This window comes from Gymnoscopelus braueri (assembly GCF_963280865.1).
Source record: "Gymnoscopelus braueri genome assembly, chromosome: 19".
NCBI classification, from domain to species: Eukaryota; Metazoa; Chordata; class Actinopteri; order Myctophiformes; family Myctophidae; genus Gymnoscopelus; species Gymnoscopelus braueri.
Window position 1 is genome coordinate 26,952,178 of NC_137621.1, and position 26,593 is coordinate 26,978,770.

The window sequence follows — 26,593 nt, forward strand, 5'->3', positions numbered from 1 at the left end:
CACTCAGTTTTATTCATCGATTACGCAGGAAATAATGAACTGATTACAAAAATATAAAATAATCTCTAATCAGTAACATGTAGGTGAAACTTATGTCTATCAAATGTGGTTTTATTGAAAGGCAATTAAAGTCCAGAGCTAAGTTAGAAGCCAAACATCGGGTGTGTGTGCTCAATGTAAAATCCCCACGGTGCCGCTGCAGAGTTCATGTCGGGGTCAGACTCTGGTCGGAACGTGAGCAGTGTTGCCAGATTGTGCGAGAGGAATAAGCAACTAGGTCTATGAAAACAAGGCCAAAAGAAGCGACTATAATAGGCCACATGAGCACTTCAAACCTATATATATGTCGTCCATTAAACAATATGCATATTTATATATGTTGGCTATTTGAAAATAGACAATCTACAAGCTCACAACCGTTCTACTGTGACGCACACAAAATGTATGGTCACATTTATGTTGTTTTATTTTGAAGATTATATTTTTGTGAAAAGAATGTTTCTCATATGCACCTGCATGGACAAGAATGGACAATTATTTCTTGGTTGAATCCAAGTGTTCAAAGTAACACTACACACAGTGGGACTCTCCTAGTGTTGCCACCACTAGGGGGCAGTGTGACGATTATTTCTCAGAGACACATGTTGAATGGACTGACGTTGCTTCCTCATTCTGCTGAGGAAGGCTAAATGGAGAAAGATCGTCTCATTGTGTCTTCATTCTTCTATTACTGTTTTCAACAGGTTTGTACAACACTAAAGTGTCATAAACTGCATACAGTTGTTGGTGAAGTTATTATTTTCATTTGAGATCGTTTTTTATGAAGTTAAGTGTCAATTTGAGTGGTTTTGAGACCTAGTCCAGAATGTTGTTTTCATGTGTTCCTAAAATGGTGGATCTGCTTTGTTTTGTTTGTAATCAAGGCAGACTTCGTTTTTGGGCTCCAGATCATTCTATTTTTGTCTGTAGTGTTAAGAACGATTTTTGGGTAACAGTATTATTGAATTAAAACGTTTTTGTATATTTTAATGCACTTTAACCAGTGAAGCTAAAAAACGTTTTCCAAAGCCAAATTATTTAAAAACTCAGTCACTACTAATATTCACCTGGTGCTTAGATATTTGTAGCAAGATGCTAGTTGTTATTTACATAATGTGTGCACTACTGTCTATGACAGACATTTAAAGGAGCATTCCTTGCAATTTGGGGTTTTGGTTCAAACAAATGCAACTGATGAATATAAAGGTAACTAAAATGTTAGGTAAAAATGTGGTTATTATAACTAAATGAGACAGTGAAATCCATTGAAATGTGAGGTAATGAAAAGAATATTGTGACTGTAAAAGTATATTGATGAGAAAAGGGAAAGAACAATATAAAGAGAAGTTAATACAGGCTGTGAATCAATAAATATGCCTGGGGATTCTGCTGAGGAAGGCTAAATGGAGAAAGATCGTCTCATTGTGTCTTCATTCTTCTATTACTGTTTTCAACAGGCCTACCACGGCTTTCCAACAGCAAAAACCTTATCTGCATATGGGTCTCAAATCTGGGACCTGTAACAGATTTGTGGGGGCTCGTCCGGGATCGGCGCCACCTGTTGGTCGGAGTTGGACGTCGATCTAGTGATTTCTGAACCTGTGGGCCAGGGTGCTTCATCATCAGAGTCAGCAGCTGTGAGAGTCAAGAGCGTCTGACTGTTGCCAGAGCAAGGACTTCACGAGCTGAGGGTGTCTGATTGATGTTCACGATGGCAGACGAGAGGAAGAAGCTGACCTGGACCATAAAGAAGAAGCTTTTCAACCTTTCTTCAGATGAACTGCTACAGCTTGCCAAGTGCATCTCACAAGAGCCTACTCAAGCTAAGTTGGTCAACCAGGATGAAGAGAGCTGTATTGATTATGTGTGTGCTTACATGGAGAGCGCCACTCTGCTAGAGTTAGATGATCAGGGCATATCACAGTTATTAGATATACGAAAGATTATTGACGAAATTATCGCTATGCGTACTAAGAGTGATGTTACAACAGGGGTTGGAGCAGATGTTGATGTACATGTTGTATCTGATACTAATGTTTTTGAGAGTGTTCACACTAACCCACATGCTGTTTCTGATGCTAGTGTTTCATCACACTTATCTGAAGGTGTCCACACTGACACACATGTTGCAGATACACACTCTGACACTGCACCATTTGATTTGGCCGCTCAAACTGATGCCCTTGAATTGCAAATAAGTAAGCTGATGTCTACCTATGATGATTTGCGCCAAAAAGTTAAACAGGGTGGGGCTTCACATACTCTACACACCATAACTGACACACAACCCACTGATTCTCACCAGTCCCACAGTCTACAAACCATAACGGGCACACAATACACTCACCAGTCCCGCAGTCCACATGTCATAACATCCCCCCATCCCAACCATAACCAACATCCCACTCACCATGCTGAAAGCATGATTTCCCTCAAAGACCTCTCTTTCCTCCAGAAGAAGGAATTCAAGGTACATGGAGGACAGATTGGCGATAATGCATCCGATATAACCTACAGCAATATCAGCAAGCAGATTGATCAAGGACTGAGAGAAATGCACACTGAGGGTGAAATCATACGAGCAGTGTTTCGCATTATAAAGCCTGGAAACTTCAAGGATATGCTCTCCAGCAAGGATGACATGACCATAAGCGAGCTGAAGAGTTTCCTACAATCCCACCTAGGAGAGAAAAGCAGTACTGAACTGTTCCAGGAACTGATAAGTGCCAAACAGCATGATCATGAATCACCGCAGCAGTTTCTCTACAGAATGATGGGGCTCAAACAAAAAGTGATCTTCATGTCAAAACAGACAGACTCTGATATCAAGTACGAAGCACAAACAGCACAGAATGTCTTCCTTCGCACAGTATGTCAGGGCCTGAATGAGAAGCATGATGACATCAGGTGGGAGTTAAAGTCCCTCCTCTCAGACCCTACAGTCACCGATGATGCACTGCTCAGACAAGTTAACAAAACAACAAGCGAAGAGAGTGAGAGGAAACGACGCTTGGGACGCAGCACTCGCCCCAAGACAGCTCAAGCCCACAGTGGTGAAGTCACCACCAGTGAAGTGAACAAAGAAAAGCCTGACCCTGACACAAAAGTTAAAGATGAGCTCATCCAGCAGCTAAGCGCTCAAGTACAGGCCCTGACGGAAGTAGTAACCTCCCTACAGTCAAAAGCTGCAGTAAAGCCATCAACACCTGAGCCTCAGCCCCAGTCCACCTGCCAGTGTTCCAATAAACCGAGCCAAAGTCAACAAGTAAGGAAAGAGAGACCATATGGCTGCCTTAACTGTGTTACAAATGGCCGTCCCAACTGCAACCACTGTTTCGCCTGTGGAGAAGACGGACACCGTGCTGTCGGTTGTCTGAAGAGACCCAAGCCATCGGGAAACTCCCCCCGGTCGCAGCAGAGAGACAACCTGTGACCGGCACCAGCCTTCAGTCTCATCCAGACAGAAGAAAACCAGTACCAGCACAGTTCAATCACAATCTCGCCGCCCCTTCCCACTCATCGGCTGATGACAAGTCACCATCACAGCGAGTAGCTAAGCTAATTGGAAAGAAATGCTTATTGAAATGCAATCTAAGTGGACATGCTGTGACTGTCCTTCTAGACTCTGGGGCCCAAGTTAGTATGATTGACAAGCCATGGAAACACAAATACCTACCCCAACAGCAAGTGCGCCCTCTCAGTGAACTCATAGGAAGCAGAGGATTGGATGTCACAGCAGCCAATGGAGGACAGATCCCATACGATGGCTGGGTGGAACTCACCTTTAATCTACCTGGCAACGATGATCCAAATCTCGCCATCAGAGTACCCTTCCTGGTCAGCCGTGTGAGCCTCGGGAGGCCGATATTGGGCTTCAACGTCATTCAAGAGCTCATCCTAGGGCAGGAGGGCGAAATTGAAGTTGTTGCTGTTATTGGCAAGTTGCTGAGAGAGGCCATGCAGATTGAAAATGACCAAGCAGAGACAATTGTGAACTTGATACAGACCCAGGAATCCAACCAGCACCATGCAGTGGTGAGAGTTGGTCGTCAAGACATAGTCGTCCGCCCAGGCCATGTTGCACGCATCAAGTGCAAGGTGCCGGCTGATTTCACCTCCTCTGTGGCACTGTTCGAGGTCAACCATCCAGACCTGAGACTGGAGGAGCTAGATATTGGTGATGGCTTGGTCGAGGTCCACCATGTCAGACAGCCCTATGTGGAGATTCCCGTGGGTAACCACACCCAACACAACGTGACATTGAACAACTTCACAATGTTGGGTAGTATCCAGTCGATCGACAAGATCGTGAAGACGGATCAGATGGATAGTGTCGAGATCAACAATGTTGACTTACCTGTTCCTGTCAATGAAGATAACAGTGACCAAAAAGAACAACCATACAAGCGGTGGTCTCCCCCTGTTGATTTAAGCCACCTAAGCAATGAACATCAAGCAGTAGCGAAACAAATGCTCTATGAGGAGTCAAGTGCGTTTGCTCAGGATGAAAATGACATGGGGTGCATTCCAAGCCTCCAAATGGGAATAACCCTGAAGGATGACATCCCAGTACAGAGAACCTATGCTGCAATTCCCAAACCACTGTACAAGGAAGTTAAGGAGTACATCCAAGACTTACTGGCAAAGAAGTGGATTGTAAAGTCCAAATCTCCATACTCCGCTCCAGTGGTCTGTGTCCGCAAGAAGGATGGAAGCCTGCGGCTATGCATTGATTACAGGCTCCTGAACCAAAAGACAGTCCCAGATAGACACCCACTTCCCCGTATTCAAGACCTCATTGACACGTTGGGTGGGTACAACTTGTTCTCGATTTTGGATCAGGGAAAAGCCTATCATCAAGGCTTCATCGCAGAGGGGTCGCGACATATGACAGCATTCATCACTCCATGGGGTTTGTACGAGTGGGTGCGCATCCCCTTTGGGCTTTCGAACGCCCCAGCTGCTTTTCAGAGAAGCATGGAGGAAATGCTTGACTCCTTGAGAGACGAATGTTGCATCCCATACTTGGATGACGTCCTCTGCTACAGTAAGACATTTGAAGATCACGTTGAGTCACTGAGACAGGTGCTGAAGGCTCTCCAACGCCACGGTGTAAAGCTCAGGCCAACCAAGTGTGAGCTCTTCAGAAAAGAGGTCCGTTATGTGGGGAAGCTGGTCTCTGCTGATGGAGTGCGGCTAGACCCCAAAGACCTGGAAGCCATCCAGGCCTTGAGGAGTAAAACCCCCAACACCGTTGGAGGGGTCCGGAAGCTGCTAGGATTTTTAAGCTACTACAGAACGTACATTCAAGATTTCTCTAGAATTGCCAAGCCGATGTATGAGCTCTTGCAATCCAAAAACCCTGTCACCACCGTGCCTCAACCCAGACAGAAAAAGGGAAAAGGAGCCCAGCTGTCATCCAGAACCCCAATACAGTGGACTGAAGAGCACCAAAGAATCCTCGACCAGCTCATCCACACTCTGTCCAACCCACCAGTACTAGCGTACCCTGATTTCGAGCTCCCTTATGTGCTGCACACGGACGCGTCACAACAAGGTCTTGGTGCGGTGCTGTACCAGCGCCAGGGAGGGAAGCTCAGAATCATTGCATACGGGTCCAGGACGCTGACGCCTGCAGAGCGGAATTACAACCTTCATTCAGGCAAACTTGAATTCCTGGCTTTAAAGTGGGCCATATGCGAAAAGTTCAGAGACTACCTCTTCTATGCGCCCCACTTTGTTGTGTATACAGACAACAACCCATTAACCTACGTGCTGAGCACCGCTAAGCTCAATGCTGTCGGCCACCGATGGGTTGGTGAGCTAGCGGACTTCCGGTTTGAAGTCAAGTATCGACCGGGGAAGGTTAATGTGGATGCTGACACCTTGTCTAGGATGCCATTAGACATCAACAACTATGTTGACTCATGCACACAGGAGCTGTCCAGAGACATCATACTGGCAACGTGGGAAGGCAGTCATGCTGCCAAGCAGAACGATGTGGCTTATGTCGCTGTCCTGAACCTGTCACAAGATAGCTCAACCTCCCCGTCACCAGAGCTTCTCCCAACCATCCCCCATGATGAGCTCATTAAATCTCAACGAGATGACCCGGCCATCAGTCAAGTCATCAGGCTGAAAGAGACCGCCAACACACTGACCAATGACATGAAGAAGGGAGTTAGTGGTCTTGCAAGAAAGCTTCTACACCAATGGGAGAAACTCCATCTGGAAGATGGTCTGCTGTACAGGAGAACAAGCCAGAGGAGTCAGCTGGTCTTGCCTGACCAGTACCGAACTCTGGTGTTGAGACACCTCCATGATGATATGGGCCATATGGGGACAGAAAGGGTCTTGTGCCTAGCCAGGGACCGGTTCTACTGGCCATACATGAAGCAAGATGTTGAAGCTTATGTAACAAGGAAATGTCCCTGCATAAAGCAGAAGAAGCCTGTCTCACACATCAGAGCACCGATGGGAAGCATTACCTCTACCTCACCCCTAGAGTTAGTGTCCATTGACTACCTCCACTTGGAGCCAAGCAAGGGAGGCTTTGAATACATTCTGGTTGTCATTGACCATTTTACAAGGTACGCCCAAGCCTACGCCACCAGAAATAAGTCCGGGGAGACAGCGGCAGAGAAACTCTTTGAGGATTTTATTCCACGCTTTGGGTACGCAAGTAAATTACACCACGACCAAGGAAGAGAATTTGAAAACAAACTCTTCAAGACCCTGCAACAACTCAGTGGAGTTGGTCATTCCAGGACCACACCCTACCATCCTCAGGGTAATCCTGCGGAAAGGTTCAACCGAACATTGCTCCAAATGCTCAGAACCCTGGGAGAAAAGGAGAAGGAAAGATGGAGAAACCACTTGCCGCAGGTCGTCCACGCCTATAATTGTACCAGGCATGAGGCAACAGGGTTTTCGCCTTTCTATCTAATGTATGGACGTCACCCACGCCTGCCCGTGGACATGATATTTGGCCTGGAAAATGAAGAGGAAGCCACTTCTCCAAGAGGCTATGCCGAGAAGTGGGCTCAAAGGATGAAGGAAGCTTACCGACTCGCCTCTGAGAATAGTCAACAGTCAAGTTCTCGAGGAAAGAGATACTATGACCGCCACATGAAGGGTGTTGTCCTTGAACCAGGTGACCGTGTCCTGGTACGTAATCTGAGTGAGAGAGGGGGCCCCGGTAAATTGAGATCATACTGGGAAAACACAGTCCATGTTGTGAAGGAGAGAATTGCTGATGGACCTGTTTACAGGGTTACGCCGGAAACCTGTGGAAACAGGGTCCGAACACTACACCGCAACCTGCTCCACGTGGTCAATGACTTACCTCTAGACTTACCCCCGCAACCACAACCTGGAAGGAAGAGAGACCCCCCTAGAGACCTACCTGAACCCCAACACCAGCAGAGAACAAGGAACAGACAGTCAAATTCAAGGAGACAGAATGAAGGGCCCAGCAGTGAGTCCTCAGATTCAGATGATGATGCACCACGATACTGGCTGAGAGCGCCAGTAATGAGAGACCGTGACAGTTCACAAGTACAGCCCCGCTGTGAGCCTCAGAGAAACACTAATCATGGAACATACACTCAGAGATCTGAACAAACCAGACTGCTCATACCTGAAAGAGAAACCAGAGGATATCCTATCCAGGGAGGGAGAGTGGAAATGCCTGTGGAAGAGAACAGAGAAGAGGAGCAGTTACAGGAGCAGTTACCTGCCGATACAATACCTTCAGATGATGAGCAGGAGAATGTGAACCAGCAAAGGGAAGGACCAGTAGACCCTCAGTCAATCAGTGAACAACCCACCTGTGATCAAACCAGCAGCCCACAACCACGGAGGTCCACTCGTGACAGAAGGCCTCCCCAGATGTTCACCTATGGCTCATTGGGCCAACCCTCTTACCAACCCCAAACCATGGCCAACGCAGTGGGAGCCTATGAAACGCCATCCCTGCCAATCTGGGAGATGGGTCCACATCCCATGACATACCACACCCTTTTCAACAGACTACCATATCCCATACCATACCCAATGCTACCTTACCCCTCAACCATGCCATACGGTGTACCACACTTTGTGTACTGATTGACACAGCCACAAACACCCAAACTTACACAAACATACCTACCTGGATACACTACTTACCTTGAACCTATGGGGAAACACGCACACACACAGCAACTTACCTTGCACTTACCTTTGGGTATTGAGAAGTTGATATTATTATATTTTTGATATTTTGAATTTAAGAGTTGAATGTCTGGAGCCATTTTTCTTTTGTTGGGGAGCGTGTGACGCACACAAAATGTATGGTCACATTTATGTTGTTTTATTTTGAAGATTATATTTTTGTGAAAAGAATGTTTCTCATATGCACCTGCATGGACAAGAATGGACAATTATTTCTTGGTTGAATCCAAGTGTTCAAAGTAACACTACACACAGTGGGACTCTCCTAGTGTTGCCACCACTAGGGGGCAGTGTGACGATTATTTCTCAGAGACACATGTTGAATGGACTGACGTTGCTTCCTCATTCTGCTGAGGAAGGCTAAATGGAGAAAGATCGTCTCATTGTGTCTTCATTCTTCTATTACTGTTTTCAACAGGTTTGTACAACACTAAAGTGTCATAAACTGCATACAGTTGTTGGTGAAGTTATTATTTTCATTTGAGATCGTTTTTTATGAAGTTAAGTGTCAATTTGAGTGGTTTTGAGACCTAGTCCAGAATGTTGTTTTCATGTGTTCCTAAAATGGTGGATCTGCTTTGTTTTGTTTGTAATCAAGGCAGACTTCGTTTTTGGGCTCCAGATCATTCTATTTTTGTCTGTAGTGTTAAGAACGATTTTTGGGTAACAGTATTATTGAATTAAAACGTTTTTGTATATTTTAATGCACTTTAACCAGTGAAGCTAAAAAACGTTTTCCAAAGCCAAATTATTTAAAAACTCAGTCACTACTAATATTCACCTGGTGCTTAGATATTTGTAGCAAGATGCTAGTTGTTATTTACATAATGTGTGCACTACTGTCTATGACAGACATTTAAAGGAGCATTCCTTGCAATTTGGGGTTTTGGTTCAAACAAATGCAACTGATGAATATAAAGGTAACTAAAATGTTAGGTAAAAATGTGGTTATTATAACTAAATGAGACAGTGAAATCCATTGAAATGTGAGGTAATGAAAAGAATATTGTGACTGTAAAAGTATATTGATGAGAAAAGGGAAAGAACAATATAAAGAGAAGTTAATACAGGCTGTGAATCAATAAATATGCCTGGGGATTCTGCTGAGGAAGGCTAAATGGAGAAAGATCGTCTCATTGTGTCTTCATTCTTCTATTACTGTTTTCAACAGGCCTACCACGGCTTTCCAACAGCAAAAACCTTATCTGCATATGGGTCTCAAATCTGGGACCTGTAACACTACCATTATTTACAAGCAACTTCAGAAAAACAAGCCCAATGTGGCTTATAATAATCAGACCAGGCAACACTGCAGACAGGGAGATAGGAGAGCATTGGATTGGGGATAAATGGCTAGCGCAGTCTTCTCTTAAAGGTCAAATAAAATGAGGATTTTTATTTAAAGAATAGCCTACGGTATAAATATAATTGTATAGAGCTGAGTTCTTTGTAGACCATATAAATGAGTCTTAACTCTAACTGTCTTGTCAATGTTTTAAACTCATGCCATGTCTATCTAAATGAGTGTCGGCAGGGAATGTCAAAATGTTGTGTTAAGAGATTTTATTTGCCCCTTTGACCACACATGGATGGAGTTTAAATCCCATAGGGACGGTTGTGTTACTTCAAATTGGCTAGTTGTTGGTTGTCAAACAATCAAAGTGGTACTGTAGGTCAAGATGCATTTTGTTATGATGTGTTATTGGTTGACACAATGACACTACAGTAATATAACTGTCCACTGTTCAGAGAGGTCAAATTTTGAACAATTAAATGACCTTAACCATATTTCTACGTCCTTATCTTAATTTCATATGCTCAACATTCTATGCTGCTCATGCAGTCCTTGTTCTGTGGACTTTAAGTAAAAAAAAAGGTATAGAAAGAGGCTTGTGTCTTGTCATGTCATTATAGGCATTATAGAAGGTATATGTCTATTTATGAATTGATTAATTTAAGTAAAATTTATTAATTAATGTAATTTATAATCCTATCTTATAATTTAAATAACTGCCCATCTGCCATCTCTGTGTCCCAAAAATAATTTGTGGCCTAATAATAATAATACAAAATCTAGATGATTTAATTGTTCAATTTTAGCTTTTTTTTTAAGTAACTAAAAAGTAATATGTAATATTAATATATTACTGTTGCTCAGACAGTAACATGTAACGAAATGTATTACTTTAAAATGAAGGTAATAAGTAATAGTAATATATTACTAAAATAAAGTAACTTGCCCAACACTGCCACTCATTCTCTATGGAGCCACGGGCAAAGTATGTGTCTACAAATAAAGCAAACTGTCAATGTCTCTCCCAGGACAACTCCAACTTTTTCAAACCATAAGGTGATACTTGGAGTACATCCATGCATGAGCAGCATAAAGCAAAGCGCTTAACAGATGTTAATTTCTCTTTGTTTGGTACACTACTTGAAGTGAAGTGAATCTAGGGTATTTTTTATTCCAATCAATTTAACAATTTCCTCTTGAATGGATACCCCAAAGAAAGGTTTTTATGCAGGAATGGTAATCAGCTGATGGATGGCAGCAGGTTTGTTGTAGCTCTGACTGAGGTGAGGAGCTTATTGGAGGCCGGTGTGCAGAATCCAGGTGAGTAGGCAGGACAGGAACACACACACACACACACACACACACACACACCCACACGCACACGCACACGCATACACACACACACACACACACACACACACACACACACACACACACACACACACACACACACACCCACCATGTAAGATAACAACATGTAAGATTTGGTGACAGTGACAAGAAAGGTATTCAAAAGATGTGAAATAATACCCGCTTGCACTGGAATATGTCATTAAATATGAAAGCTACTTTCTTATCAACTATGACAACGTCCATAAAATTGCAATTATGGGGTTTCAACTCAAAAAGAGCTGCTGCACTGCAAAACAAAGTTAAATCAAATGTACAATTAGTAATGTGATCATTAATTAAAAATTAAAAATGTGTTTGCTAAAGATCTGACAAAATAAAAGCCAAATGGTTGCTAACGGGGAATGGATCAAATTTGATAAGTTTGCATCTAGGTCCTATGCACAAGATATAGTAATCATCATTGATATCCCAAGCCATTGTATATCATGTGTGCTGGCATTGTTTAGCAGTACTGGTGGTGTGACACACTGCACTTGACACAGCCACCAGGAATGAAGGTCTGGGGTGGTGGTCGGGGGGCATTCACCCGTTTTCACAATCTTTCCATCGGAAATGTCAACTCTGAGTGAGGGGACAGCAGTGAGAGGGAGAGGGATTACAGTCACATAAATAAATATTTGTATTCATTCAAATTCATATTTAATGCCATTTCTTACATAACAATAGCCTTCCCAAGAAAATATAGTTAAAGATCCCCTTTTAATCAAAACATATTTTTTAAAGACCCCCTATTCAAGAATATAAATAAATAAAGTCCTGGCAAGCAACTATATTGAGAATGAGTACACCCCAACCCTGACCCCTGAGACGAGTCCATGGTGAGCCCATGCTCTAACCCAAAGTTGTCAGTGCGAACCTTTTTAAACGTTGCACCTATGTACAGTATGTCTCAAACATGTAATACATGCTGATATTTGCAAATGGATCAAAATCGGGTGGTTGCTTGTGATTATTTCTGTCTAGAGGCATTGATGCAATCTGAGCTTGTGGAGGATCTCACAGAATATAGTAGCCTAAATTTACAAGGCAAATGCTCCGACTCTTTTCTTCTTGGCCACATATGCCAATCCTTTTCCCTTTGCTCTTCCTCTTCAGTCTATCTCTATTCACCATCATGCTTCCTTCTAGGTACATCAGAGCAGGTGTTTCACTTGGTAGTTTCAGATGGACCACGTTGTTAAGTAACATTCAAAAAGTCTACGTAGATAACCTACCCCACTATTCTGATGACAAAAAAACAATAATAGTTACAATCAGATTCTGAGTCTAAATGTTAAGAGACTGTGCCATCTGTTCCTATTACAAAATGTTATGTTGAACGCCTCAACTTTCTTACAGAACAATCTTAAAGCCATCCCTTTCTATTGCAAAAAGTTAGACACCTCCTTTTCACAAATCTTAAAATAACAACCTTGATATGTACGGAGGTCAAGTGCTCCCCCAGGACCTCAGACTATCATCTCCAACTAAAATAGTTCAGAAATAACATATTGGTGCTATTGACTCATCGCTGAAGCTTAATTGAAACAACTTTTCTGGTATCTGCATTTTCAAGGTCTCAGGTGACCATGGCTCAGCAGCACCACCTGCCTGCCATAAGTCTGCTACACATTATCATCTTCTGAGAAATGATAAAATACCAAGATGAGCGTATTGGTTTCACAATGCAATTATACAGGTAACTTCAAACCAAGCAGCAATTAGTTTCAAAACAAATCAAAAGCCACTCGACCGGGGTCCATGAGCAAAAGTTGATATAAATTAACCCATAGTGCCATATAAATTAACCCATAGTGCCAATATAAATTAACCCATAGTGCCAAACATCTTAATTTCAAAACATGTCAAGTCACTCAACCCGAGTCAAGGATTAAGAGTTACTTAATAAAGTTATAAATAAATTAACCCTTAATTTGCGCATTTATTTTAAACAGTTTCAGGTTAAAGGGAAATAAACCTTTTTAACCCAAGAATGTCAGAGGGGGCAAGGGGATAAAGTTATCCATATGGAATCCCATGGACGTTTGACAATTTGCAATATTTGTAGAAATGCACACTGAAGAAGCTTGTGACAGGGGACCTGTGTAGCAAACTATATTTATTGTATACAGTAGTAAAAGACAACAAATAATGTACAAATCAGTAGAGAAACATAACATAAGAACTGTGGGTACAGAACAAATATCTCCCCAGCTCAGTGGGTACACCTCCCTCCCTCCCACAATGCAACAAGAATGCATACATCACTTCCAAAATGTCAACACAAACTGGACAACCTCATCACTGCCAGAGAGACAGTCTAACAGACAAATTAATATTACAAACCAGATCCGTTGTTGAAAAACAAGTTTATTCTTAAAACAGCCCACAATGTTGTTGTTTTTTTTACTTCTTTCACCAACAAGTATATTGACATTGACATACTATACCCATATAGCATGTCAAAAAATCTTTCCCTTATCGTATCCCACCCACCCCTTTTCTACTCAGACAAACGCTTGATCAGCCTGGTAGGTACCCACTAACACCTGAAATCTTAATTTGTTCCACTTATGCCATTCCCACTTAAGTGAAACAAACTAGATTTCACTTAATAAATGAGTCAGGGAGAAGAGGAAGCAAATTACTACTATACAGAGAAAGACACTGCCTCAGTGTTACAATGGCGTGACCTTGCTTTGCTTTCACACTGATCAAAATACATGAAGTTGAGAGCTTGTCTTTGGAGTATTGGTCCAGGCCCAACGACAGTTACATCTAGTGTCCATTCTGAAAGTTCTGTACACAAAGCAATAAGTCCCCTGGGTAATATTACATTTAATAAAAGGAAAAAGGAAAAAAATATAAAATTTGCAGACCTGTTCAGCAAAAGCACCTAAAAATGCAAAGAGAATTAAAATACAAGACAAAAGCGCCATGGTCACCGTTCAGAAGTGAACAAACTGCACATGAAATCACATTGAAACGGAAGGATTTCTATTAAGATATAGTTTGGGAAGTGCTTCCGTTTCAAAATATTTCCATGTCAAAACTGACGGTGACCGTGGACCACGCAAAGGCCTGCACTTGACCCGCAATGGATGAAAACTGTGATAACCTACAGGATACTATGCTTTCACTATCAAGAGAAGCAGAGGACCCACTGACAAACCCGAACAGCTGTGATGCTGTCATCCAATTGCAACCCAAGATGCTGACAGGAAGTAGTGTCCCGATTGGCCAGCGGAAAGACCTTTGACACGTCCGAAAGTTCAGTCCTGGCTGAGACAGTACATAAACAACTGAGGAGCCCCCACCCCCCACCCCCCACCCACCTGACACACTGAGGAAAAAAAACATGAGACATCATTAAACAGAAAAATAATAATAACAATAACGATAAAGAAGCTCAGAAGAGAAATGGGAGGAGACTGAGGGATAGTTGAGGTGGCTGGGGGCATGGTCTGAAGGTGGCCATCACTGAGGTGGGAGGGGCTTAGCAGTGCCCGCCTGTCTGCTGCTGGAAAACATCTATGGTGTCTTCGTCCTCCATCTCCAGCTGTTGGGACAGGGGAAAATTCATAACAAAATTAAATACAATCCATCATTCCTTCTTGTCACATACGTGACTTCCCCATACACTTGCAGGGATTCATCAGTATTCCATAGTGGTGTTTAAATGATAAATATTTCAAACATGCAGACATCAACAACCCCACAGAAGGGGACAGTACAAGGGAGGTATAGGAGAGGAAGGTGTAGTGATGGGATTCAGTCCTGGGTCAACATAAGTGCCATGGGTATCTTAACCACTGCACAATTGTTTGGTACATGACTCATTACATTTCTATGTGACAGATTCAAACTGAGAACACTGAAATTGAAGGTGGCTCTAGCAACGATTAGCCTTGATTCTTTACCTTCCAAGTGAACCTGACTGTGTAAAGCACATCATCTCTTACCTGTGCAGGTGTATCCGTCTCATTAATAGGCTGACCATCGAACCGGAACCTGATCTGCCTTATTGAAAGACCCTAAAGGAAACCGAATAAACATAAAACACTGCAGGTGATGATCTCCTACTTAGTACATAAAGTGCCAAGTAAAGAGCTAAACTGTGCACTAAAAGAGCTGGGATATAAGAGCTGGGATTAAGTTCTTCAGCGTTCACTGCTGATGCCGAGTGACAACTCACCTGTCGTTCGCAGTATGCCTTCATTAGTTTGCTGAGAGGTGTGTGCCTTTTGATTTTAAACTGAACCACCGACCCATCCTGACCTGCAACCTTCAGGTTGATGTGGTCGTTCTCGGTTTTCACTCCCTCCTAAGGAAATCAAAACACATCCACAACTGGTCTTAGGTTGCACTGATTGCACGTTTGAGATATTCCACAATGCACAAAATTAACACAAAAGTAAATTACAATGAGATATGAAAACACTGCACCTTCTGGTAGAAAAGTAACTGCACTTGATGATTGGTATATTTGTTAGTGTAACCGTAATATCTGTGTATGCCTTCTTGTATGGTGTATGAACAGGCATTATTATCTCAGTTTATATAAAATACAATGTGATCATTAGCCAGGCATGACTGAACATGATCAATGCAACAAATTCGCTCACATTTGCTAACCTGGTAGCTGGCATGATTAGCAGTGTTGCCATGGCGGCTTATTATAAGCGACTTTGGGCTTATTTTTCTGTAAAGTTGCTTGTAGAAATTGGTGGTTGCGGTTTTTTGGGCTTGTTTCTAAAGTGCTTATTTAGGATTGCGTCTATATTTGTTTTGTTTAAACCAGTGGTTCTCAAATATTTTCATGAAAATGTTTTGTTCCCAGGAGAGCATTTTGTGTTAGAATGTTTTTTAAAAAATCCACATTTTATTGCAAGAGTTTTTGAAAACAGCAGATCTGCAAGCTATTATCACACAGCCGATGCATATAAGTTTAACGTGCTCATGTAGTTTCTTCTTTTCAATTTGTTTTCCTAGACATGGTTGCTTATTTCTCACAAAATATGGCAACACTGATGATTAGCATCCGGCTAACCGGTTAGCTGCACACACACACCAGCCTTCAGGAGCTATGCTGATCGTTCCATGGCTGCCGGCTGTTGGTTAACGTTTTACAGTGAGCATTTTTGCCACTGTTGTTGCACTTAATAAAACACCACCGTCAGCACGACTCTCTTTCTGCGTTTAATTCGTCATCATTCATGTCGGCGTCCCGGTGTCGTTGCGGCATTTACTGCGTTGCGGACATAGCGTGGTCCCAATGTTGCCATAATTTGTGAGTGAAATAAGCAACCAGGTCTAGGAAAACAAGCCCCAAAGAAGCAACTACAGGCCACATGAGCAGTTTATACCTATAATGCATCGGCTATTTGCAAATAGCCAATATACAAGCTCACAACGCATCGCGATGCGTTGTGAGCTTGCAGAACTGCCATTTTCAAAAGCTATTGCAATAAAATGTGCAATATTTTTTTTAAACATTCTAACAACACAAATGCTCCCCTGGGCACAAAACATCGTGAAATATTTAAGAACTACTGGTTTAAATAATAATTAAAACCTTTGGAAGCAAGCCTGAATAAGCAAATACACTTTAGAAGAACCAAGTCCAAAAAACCACAACCACCAATATTTATAAGCAACTTCACATAAAAAGAAGCCCAAAGTCGCTTATAATAAGCCGACATGGCAACACTGCGTGGTCCCCTTTCCACAAAGAGAAAATCCGCAAATGACAATCATTGCATAATAACTAAGATTCCAGCTTATACGGTTTTTGAGTCGGGTCTATATTGTTGACCGAATCTCTTCTGCATGCTTTTACGCACACGTCCGTATAAGTGGAAATGATGCACAATACAGGCAGTCATTCATTTGCGAAACAAACACTGCGCCGATTCTGAGAAACGTGCAAACCAGGCCATTTTAGATTGCACAGTATCTGAAGAAAGGTTGGCATGAAGCTTTGTTTTTAATCATCACATTAAATGCTGCCGTCCTTCAATCAAGATGTCTTACCTTTGGCTTTTCCTCTGACATTTTGGCTGAATTTCTCTGTGTGGTTTAACGGGATGCGATGTTATTCGCCAAAAATATTTATTTTCTGCCGCCTTCTGCCCTCTCTTCTCCTCCAGTGTCGGGAACGCGCGTTCAACTCCTATTGCACTTGGCTGATTGGATCGGGTGAGACCACGTGAGCAAGTATTCGCGGGAGCGCGGAAACGGGAGCGCGCACAAATGCAAAACATTCGATCACGCCGATTGGAGAACCCGCCAAGGGGGTCGGGGGAGCTTCCTCTTCCCCTCGACCCTCATACGGCAGTAGTTCTCAAACCTTTTGGTGCCATGGACCACCAAATTGATGTTTATTTGGCCGCGGACTCCCATCTGAAAATGTTCTGTGCCAGGGACCCACAAGAGAAGATTTGTGTTAAAGGGGTAGTTCACCCCCAAAATATTCCACTCCACCATCTGGAGCCTTGAATTCATAGATATTTTTTTGTTTTTGTCACATTCCTAAGCCAATAATTTGATTATAATAAATGTGTCCCCATTGATTCCGGTAGGAGACACAAATGCATTTGTGTCTCCTACCGGAATCAATGGGTCTAAATTTATTATAATCAAATAATAAAGGAAGGAATGCGACAAAAACTAAAAAATATCCATGAATTCAAGGCTCCATGGGGTGAGTAATCAATAGAAAAAAAGTTATTTGGGGGGTGAACTACCCCTTTAAGAAATTAAAAAATATTTTAAAAATGTTTTGTTTTTTTTAATGTTTTTTAAATGTTCAAAAATAGCAGATGTATAAGCTCGCAGCGTGGCATGAAGTGACGCGCTGTGAGCTTGTATCTGCTATTTTTGAATAGCCAAAGCATAAAATATGGATGAAGGGGTTAAACATTATTGTGATGCTTTATTAAGAAATTTTACTGGGGACCCCCTGGAACCCCCTCAAGGACCCTGGGGGTCCCCGGAACCCACTTTAAGAATCAATGCATAGGGACCTATTTTGTAAACTACCCATAGTCTGTTATGAACCAGAGGAAAAGGGATAATACATTTGTATCCGAGACTGTGATAATACAATTGTGGCATTTAGGCAGCAGACGCTCTTTATCCAGAGCACTTACAATATGCAAAGGTAACGCATGCATCAAATGCATTATTATGATGCACTTTATAATTTGCCAAGTGTGTTCATTCAATGCCCAGCTATTTTTGGCATGGCATCTGTTGTCCAGGTGGGGGCGCTCCAAAACTGTTGGATTCAAGGGTCTAACTCTAATCCATTATAACTCTATGGTCTAAAATGCTAATCCAGTAGATACACTGACTGGACCCACCCTTACTAATACATCCACACTGACCATTGAAATAAATAAAAAGTCACATAACACATGTTGCTTTGAAAACATGTTTTTTAATATAACTAGAATTTAACAAAAGCCTACATTGACAGCAAAGACTTAAAGTGTTGCTACAGTAGAAACAAATATTAGATGACCTTTGTGTATTAGATTATATTCTACAGATTTAAAGCCAATTAACCAAACTGCATTTCAACATCTAGCCATTCAAACTACATGAATAGGGGTTTTATCCAGAGTGCATATTGACCTCAAGATAATCATACCAGTTTTCAAGGAAATCCATTTCAATATATTTCAAACAGTAAACATAATTTTGAGTCTCAGCATGAATGAATCCAAGAGGACATGTGAATCTGAAAGGGACCCTACGGTCTTTAATATAGGAGTCACATGGGTTGTAATTTTGATTCTCTGAAGTCTGAACTGTACATTTTACAGTAAATCTAGGAGTCAGTCCAAGTGGGAATAAATACAATAAAACTGAACATCTACTTTTAAAAAAAAGAGAGAGAGAAAGAAAAGCTGGGGCAAGAAACATTTTGTGTAACTTCTCGGCACAACATATAGCCTACTATTAACATATACCAGCATGTCAAAATGTGTAATGAAGATATGCTCTAAAAGGTATTCTAATTATACTGATTGCTATATAGAGTGTTTGTTCAGTAATTTACAGGTGTCTCCATGTCTCTCCACCTCTACAGTAAACAGAAAATACATTTTCAAGATAATTTATCAGCTTGTGTTCCAGTTCCAATTTTGTCATCTCATTTTTTTCTTTTCATCATTTCCAATTTCACTTGTTTATCCTGTATCCTACGTGAGGTCTCTCTCCTGATTGGATGAAATTGGTATCCTGATCTGAAAATCCATTTTCTGTTTACTAAAGAGGTGGAGAGATGTGGAGACCCCCGTTATTGAACAAACACTATAGCAACGATTGGTCAAATAAAGAGCTAGTTAAAGGAGAATTCCGGACAAATTAAGTGTTATCTTTCATGTCTCGTTACTCACCTAGCGACGTAAAAAGTGGCGTTCTTTTTTTCCATATATTCCCCTGTCGTCATTTTTTAAACACCCTCCGTTGTTATAATGGGAGCGCGTGGGGTAGTGAAGTTCGTCTATTATAACCGACGCAATGTTATTTTTTTCTCTACTACGATTCATTGTAGAGTCTCATGATAGTCAAACATGCGCTGAAAATTCCTGCGAGCCTGCCGTTAATGGCGAACGATTTAACACTGGTTGCTTGTTTCCAGAATCTGGCAACACGAGTTGCCAGGTTCTGGAAAGAAACAAGCATCCAGTGTTAAATCGTTCGCCATTAACGGCAGGCTCGCAGGAATTTTCAGCGCATGTTTGACTATCATGAGACTCTACAATGAATCGTAGTAGAGAAAAAAATAACATTGCGTCGGTTATAATAGACGAACTTCACTACCCCACGCGCTCCCATTATAACAACGGAGGGTGTTTAAAAAATGACGACAGGGGAATATATGGAAAAAAAGAACGCCACTTTTTACGTCGCTAGGTGAGTAACGAGACATGAAAGATAACACTTAATTTGTCCGGAATTCTCCTTTAACACATATTTGAACAAAAACAAATCTTTAAACTAATATTGAAAATATAAACTCATGACAATTTTAAAACTATAATAATCTTGGTTGGAATTCAACAAAACTCAGTCATTGAACACTGCCGCTACATTCAGACATCCCCCTGTTCTATCCTTCTATCTTATTTACACTTAATACAGAATTCATCATTGGGGGTCAATGCAATAAATACAATGTCACCTTTCCAGAGATTTTATGAAGACGGATGCAGACAAAACATTTTTTGTACTACCATAGCAGGCACAGGTCAGGTTTTGATGTGATAGCAACAGCATCCATGGGGTGAAGGGTTAAACGCCAGGGAAAAGCAGGACGTTCATAGCATGATGTTTAAGTTCACCGATTGCCTCATGAAAATTTGGAGTATGGGTTCGGTCCAGTTAGACCTAGAGAGATAGAACATAATCAGCAGATGTTGTGGTTCAAGGAAGGTCACTGTAACAAGTCTTAAGGTCCTTACACACCAGGGCAATTTTTTTCATGCGAATAATTAGTTTTTTTAAAAAACCTTATAAAGTCAATGCAAGCTTCCACATCAGTTTCGGAGCGAAAAAGCGTCTTTTAATTATTCGGAAAGAGTCAGAATTTTGCGTATATTCGCCGGTGTGTAACCGCCTTAAGAGGGTGAAAAATGTCAGGTTTGAAACCTCAATAGAGCAGGAATTGTTTTTGTATCTCTTTCACAATGTACATTTTAAGTCACAAGGCAAAGTCTCTTTGTTTCTCTGAGAGGAATGGGGAAACAGATTGTGTGTGTGTGTGTGTGTGTGTGTGTATGTGTATGAGTGAATACTCAGTACTCACCGTATTTCTTTCGTATTTCTTCATGTCTCATATTCATCTCTACCTTCCTATGAAAACAAAACCCCAAAGAAGATTTGAAAACAAATCAATAACTAAAAGACGCTAAAACACTCCTTGAAATAGTTTAAGTCACAAACCGGTTTGGGCAGGTTTGTAGTTTGTGACGTGTGTCCCCCACCCCCCATATAATGCTTTTGTGTTGAAGGTAACTGATAGGGAACAGTGAATACAACAGACAATGTAACGGGGGCAGCTGATTCTCTGATAACAGCCACAATGTATATAGAAACTGAGCACACCATGCACACACTAGGTAGGTACAAGACTCAATGAGTTCAACTAAACATGAAACACAAATGCCAAATAGGTCAATAAAATATTATTTACAATGGAAGCATTTAAGTGCAACCAAGGAAGGACACGCATAATAATCAAATTCAAGCCAACTTAACAGCTCATTTGTGTAACATTTAACAGTATTTTGCATCTGTTATCTGCATTAGGCTGCTTTGTTTATAATAGAAGGGCACTCAGTTTCAACTGAGTGGCAGCACCAGTCCGTAGGGACTGGAAGGTGGCCGGTTCAAAGTCCAGCACGGACCGCAGTATGGAGTGTGACTGGTAGCTGGAGAGGTGCCAGTTCTCTTGGGTACTAAGCCAAGGTATCCTTGAACTTGGTATGGTGTCCTTGAACAAGGTATCATTGAACAAGGCACCTTAGTCCACATGAGTCCAGACAGGCTGTAGACTGTACAAGCTACCTCAGTACGTCAAGCCCAATCAACCTCCTATTACCATGTAGGTGGTGACTGCTTAAAAAAAACGAATTTCAATGCAAGTTTGCACTATTGGTAATGTAAGATAGTAGATAGATACTGTAGTCTATCAGGTCCTGTAAATATGTCAGAATCACTCAAAAGGGTTAACCTGTGAATTAGAGCACCAATACTCAAAAACACACCACTTATGGCCATACAATGACCTAGTGGATGAGGCCCTGGCAGTATCAATCATGCAGTGAGGCAACCCCAGTGTTTAAAATGAACCATTCACCACCAGGCCAGGCCCACAAAGTCAACCTCTCTGGATGGGGATGAAAATCCCCATGGGGATGATCCCTGCCAGCCAATATTTCGCTGGCCAGTAAGGAGGTATCAGAATCATGGACAGGCCTCCCTACCGCACTCTGGCCAGAGTAGGGGGGAATTAGAGCGATAGGAGGAAACGCATACAGGAGAACGTGCTCGTGCACCAATACATCCTCTCCTAGAGCTGACCTACAGTATGAACCTGAATGGTGAAGAACAGAGGGTATTGAGATGTTTCTGTCAACGCAAAGACGTCTACGCTCACATGTGCCAATTTCACCCAAAATGTTCTCCCTCTTTCTTTGCTCTGGAGTGTGAATGCCAACCCAAACTCTGTGGCAAGAGGATGAGATGTCCCCTCGAAACTGCTCAGGAAAAGAAGAGTGGGAAGAAATGTCTTGCTCATTCTGACCCGAGAGACTTTCAGGCAGGGTGCTTTTTCTTCCTCGCCGTCCGGGTAGCCGAAGGTGAAGGTTGTGCTGCTTGTGGTGTAGACTTCCTTGTCCACACACACTCTTGGGCAAGGGACCACCAGGATACTGAGAGGCGGCTTGCGGACCTTGGGGATCCTGAAGACTGTCGTTTGGCCTCTTGTAGCCTGAGTGTAGGACAGGCGTGGAGCTGCTGGACCTCGTCTCGGCATGCATAGTTTCAATAATGTGTCCCTCTTGTAACTTTTGTTGGAAAGACTGGACTGGAAATGGTCAGCCTTCGATGGCAGGGACAATGATGAAGAAGAGAGAGCGGTATTAGGATGGAGATGAGCTGCCACACCTAACAGGATCGCTCTCGGACGGGTAACCCTGGTGTGCTAGCCGTAGACAAAGCAGCAGTACAATGGGTAAAGCCATCGGTGGACATCAGTGTCTTGGGCATGTTTCAGTCCCAAACACACGCACATCGGGTGAGTATCCCAACTCGACATGCTGTTGCCAGAAGAGTAGGCTCGCACCTGTAGTTTTTCAGAGCTTTAGCTGATGGCCAATGCGTGGGTGGCCAGGCCAATATATTGGAAGGAGGGCTTGTCCTCCCCTGACTCGGGTCATTAAGGTCAGCCACTCAGGGCTGGCGTAATGTAATTTCAGCTTCTGCTGAGTACATGCAGGGGCGTTCCCATAGTGAGACAAAACGAATGCTGAAGGCCAGACCTCACCAATGCAACTACCGGTAGTCGCAACTCCTTGCAACAAAACAGTTTTAAGGCCAGTTCACACCAATGCAACTCCTTGCAACTGCCATTGGGGATAATGGTTGCAAGTACAGTAGTTGCATGTTGCATTGGTGTGAACTGGCCTTAAGAGAGAGAAGTAAAGATAGGCTGTGAGCCATTTCTAGTACCCAGTTGTGTTCTTATGTGAACCATATAAAGAATAACATGAGTGTGGATTCTTACTGTATGCGAACAACAGTATAAAGAATAACATGAGTGTGCTCACATCCCAATAAGCCCACTAATGATAGCACTCACCTTTCAGATTGTTTGGTCCTTGTCTTGTTGGCCTGCCTTTCCATCTTGTCGTCAAATCTTTTGGATCTGACACACACACACACACACACACACACACACACACGATAAGTAAATTATTAGCCAACCAGTAGCCTTTGCAGGGGCCACACCAAAGCCAACACAGTTACATACAATAATGTAATCACTAATGTGTGTAAGCACTTAGCATAAACCAACAACAGGATAAAGCAACATGAATAGATGACATAGCGAGAGAGAGATAGAAATAGGTAGAAATATATAGTAAAACATAAACACACAATTCAAGATGCCTGTACAACAAGAATATAACTACCCGTTTAGATAGAGCCAAAGAAATGGTCTGACTTAAGCCAAATCATAATTCAACTTAAGGTAGACGTTCTAAATCTCATATTTCTGACCCTTTAATGTGGGTCATTTCACAATAAGGCATGTTCAAATGACCTGAAGAAGATCCACAGCGGATCGAAACGTTGTCAACCTTTTGCTAATAAAATAAGTATTTTTACCATAGTTTTTGTTGTGCGGGCTCTACCACTTTTATGTTAAAGGAGGAGTTCACCCAAAAAATTACTTATTTTCTATCAATTACACACACCATGAAGCCTTGATTTCATCGATTTATTTTTGTTTTTGTGGCATTCCTAAGACAAAAATTTGATGACCGTGTGTATTTCCGGTAGGAGACACAAATAATCTACTTTGTGTCTCCTACCGGATACATTAGCCGGTAGGAGACAAAAAAGAATCCATGGATTCAAGGCTTCATAAGGTGTGCAATTGATAGAAAATAAGTCATTTTTTGGGTGAACTCATCCTTTAAGCCTTTTTAGCCCAGCACCCACACTTCATGTGCGTATAGTTACGTTTCCTTCATTTCACAGTAGACTCATCCATGTCACACTTTAACACTTAGACTCACCCAAAGTTCTCACACTTGCAGCAGCAGAACAAGCAAACGAGAAAGGCAATGATGATGATTCCGCCCACAACAGCCAATGTGATTATCAGTGCCTGGAAGTTCACTGCATAACAAACACACACGGAAACACAAGGAATGTAGTTAATGCCAACTTGTTTGCATGCTAACTTATTATAACGTATTTATTTAAACGTGTTGCCCCTCCGTTTGAGTTGCATAAATAGTGTGTGTGTTTGCTTACTCCAGCAGAGCCCCCAGCGTGCATCGTTCAGTGGACAGAGTGCATGAGGTGGTAGGATGGTCTTCACAGGGTAGGTTACACATGACTTGTGTGTTATGCACCACAAACACTGTAAGGATCCACACAAAACATACACATAGCATGACCAGTCCAGTAGTCAGAGAAATCATGACACCCTGAGTAATAAGCAGGGACAGACTGTAAGTATAATGCAATGACACACAAAGACTGCTATTTTACTGACAACAAATGTGTCACAGTCCCACACTCAATGTCTTCCTCTCACCCAGACACACAAACAGATAAAAGAATGAGGAAAAGGGGGGGAAAAATAAGGCCAGCAAGGAATTGAGACCAGCTTTACTCTCCAAACCAGTCCAACAGGTAGCTCAACCGGGGAGGAGCCAGATGGCTGCTCCACCTGCAACAATCTTATCCCTCAACAACACTCAGTAAAGACTGTGTATGTCCTTATTCCCCTAAATGTTTAGGTCTGCCCAAAATAAAAAACACATTTTTTATCCCCAGAACTCACCGACACATCCTTCAGACATTCTTCACAGCTTGTTCCATTCTTCTTCTCGCACGCTGTGAGAGGGAGGAGGGTGAGTTAAGAGGTTTATAAAGCTTTGAACAGGGCCACCATAGAAGGGTAAAAATGGAGTAACACACAGTGTGAGAGTTCAGTGTGTTTGCTGCTTTGTGTCGGTCAGTGACACAAAGCACTAAGCAGCTGCGCAAACGCAACAACACAACTGACTGACAACATATAAATGGAGACAACACAACTGACTGACAACATGTAAATAGAGACATGTAAACATTAGTTTGTATTGTATTTGACTGGGGATCTAAAGGCCTACTGGTTTGGCCCCATAGGGTGTTTTAACAACAGCCAAACCACCTGGGACATTTACCATGGAAACCACAGTATACCACAGTAAACAGGGTATAGATGGAACGGAACCATTATTATCCGCACCATAGTATGCTGTAGACTTACAGGCATCACAGTAACCGTAGTAATTACTGTCAAATGAAGGGGTCTGGCACAACACAACATGTAGGCTTTAAGTCCTATTACTGTGATTTAAGTTTTATGTTTGTCTATCTGTCTTTGTTACGCTACAACAAGAACCTGGCGTGTTGAAAAGGGAATGAAAACAGTATCATTGTTCCTGCTGAGAGGTTTCAGTTACACAAAAGCTACTGCATGAAACTCAAAGAAATTAGAGACAACACCCTTAAAAATAAAGAAAACTGTTGGATAGCCATAGCCTTTTTGATAGGTTTACCATATTAAACTAAAAGAGGACACAACATTGTATCCCGTTGTTTGTAGAATGTAATTGTTCAAACTGCTGGCCTTGCATCCATATCAAAGGCAGGTTTATATCGGGGAATTCATAACTAGAAAGGCTTCGATAGGCTGATAAATGAACAGGAAGAAAAGTCTCTCGTAGCCCAAGTTAAATGTATCTAGAAAATACACAAAGCAGCCATGGCAATTATAACAAGAAACAATGTGATCGAATTATGAATTGTTCTTAATCTTTAATGACAAAAAAAAGTGTCACTGATTTCCAATCTCACCGACGCCAGGTGCGGAAGTCTGGGCGAAGACCGTCGACACAACGCAGATAGTGAGAACAAGGACAACAGTTCTGACATCCATCATCCTGACTCCTTGTCAATCTGTTGTTAATGTTAATACTTAATACACTGAACTGACTGTACTAAAGTACTAAAGTATGTAATGACTTGAGCTTGAAGACAAGGAATCTGCTGCTGCCTCCTAGCTCTGTGCTCCAGTCGGCAAAGACTCGGAAAGTTGTGATGGTCGTTCTCTTCTGTTCTTCTGAGCAGGAATGTGACCGATCGCCTCCAGGACAGTTGTGAGCCGCTGAGCGCATTGTCGTTACGCACGAAACTGGGGCAGGAGGACGTGTGTGCAGTGGTGGAAAGTAACTAAGTACATGTACTCGAGTACTGTACTTGAGTAAACTTTGGAGGTACTTTTACTTTCCTGGATATTTCCAATTTTCAATACTTTTACTTCTACTCCACTATACAGCCCAGAGACTACTTTTTATCCAC

General features: G+C 42.1%; 2 protein-coding genes across 2 annotated transcripts; both read right to left on the minus strand.

Annotated features, from left to right (window-relative positions):
- Window positions 1–13,038: 13,038 nt before the first annotated feature.
- On the minus strand, window positions 13,039–17,109 carry sumo3a (small ubiquitin like modifier 3a). Its single transcript, XM_080414947.1, has 4 exons — window positions 16,973–17,109; window positions 15,135–15,263; window positions 14,902–14,973; window positions 13,039–14,498 (listed from the first exon to the last, which is right to left on the minus strand). The coding sequence occupies exons 1-4, from the start codon at window positions 16,991–16,993 to the stop codon at window positions 14,436–14,438; spliced, it is 285 nt and encodes a 94-aa protein (XP_080271073.1). The 5' UTR covers window positions 16,994–17,109; the 3' UTR covers window positions 13,039–14,435.
- A 2,534-nt stretch (window positions 17,110–19,643) lies between these two features.
- On the minus strand, window positions 19,644–26,376 carry pttg1ipa (PTTG1 interacting protein a). The gene is made up of 7 exons (XM_080414828.1): window positions 26,090–26,376; window positions 25,032–25,084; window positions 24,497–24,605; window positions 24,256–24,358; window positions 23,313–23,378; window positions 20,757–20,803; window positions 19,644–20,338 (listed from the first exon to the last, which is right to left on the minus strand). The coding sequence occupies exons 1-7, from the start codon at window positions 26,172–26,174 to the stop codon at window positions 20,301–20,303; spliced, it is 501 nt and encodes a 166-aa protein (XP_080270954.1). The 5' UTR covers window positions 26,175–26,376; the 3' UTR covers window positions 19,644–20,300.
- Between the last annotated feature and the right edge of the window lie 217 nt (window positions 26,377–26,593).

Coding starts and splice junctions, on each gene's coding strand:
- sumo3a (XM_080414947.1), bottom strand. CDS start 16,993: ATGTCAGAGGAAAAGCCAAAG. Junction 15,264..16,972: donor TGTCAGAGGAAAAGCCAAAG/GTAAGACATCTT, acceptor TGATTTCCTTAG/GAGGGAGTGAAAACCGAGAA. Junction 14,974..15,134: donor AGGCATACTGCGAACGACAG/GTGAGTTGTCAC, acceptor GGTTTCCTTTAG/GGTCTTTCAATAAGGCAGAT.
- pttg1ipa (XM_080414828.1), bottom strand. CDS start 26,174: ATGATGGATGTCAGAACTGTTGTCCTTGTTCTCACTATCTGCGTTGTG. Junction 25,085..26,089: donor GACTTCCGCACCTGGCGTCG/GTGAGATTGGAA, acceptor TCCCTCTCACAG/CGTGCGAGAAGAAGAATGGA. Junction 20,804..23,312: donor AGGACCAAACAATCTGAAAG/GTGAGTGCTATC, acceptor TTGTTTTCATAG/GAAGGTAGAGATGAATATGA.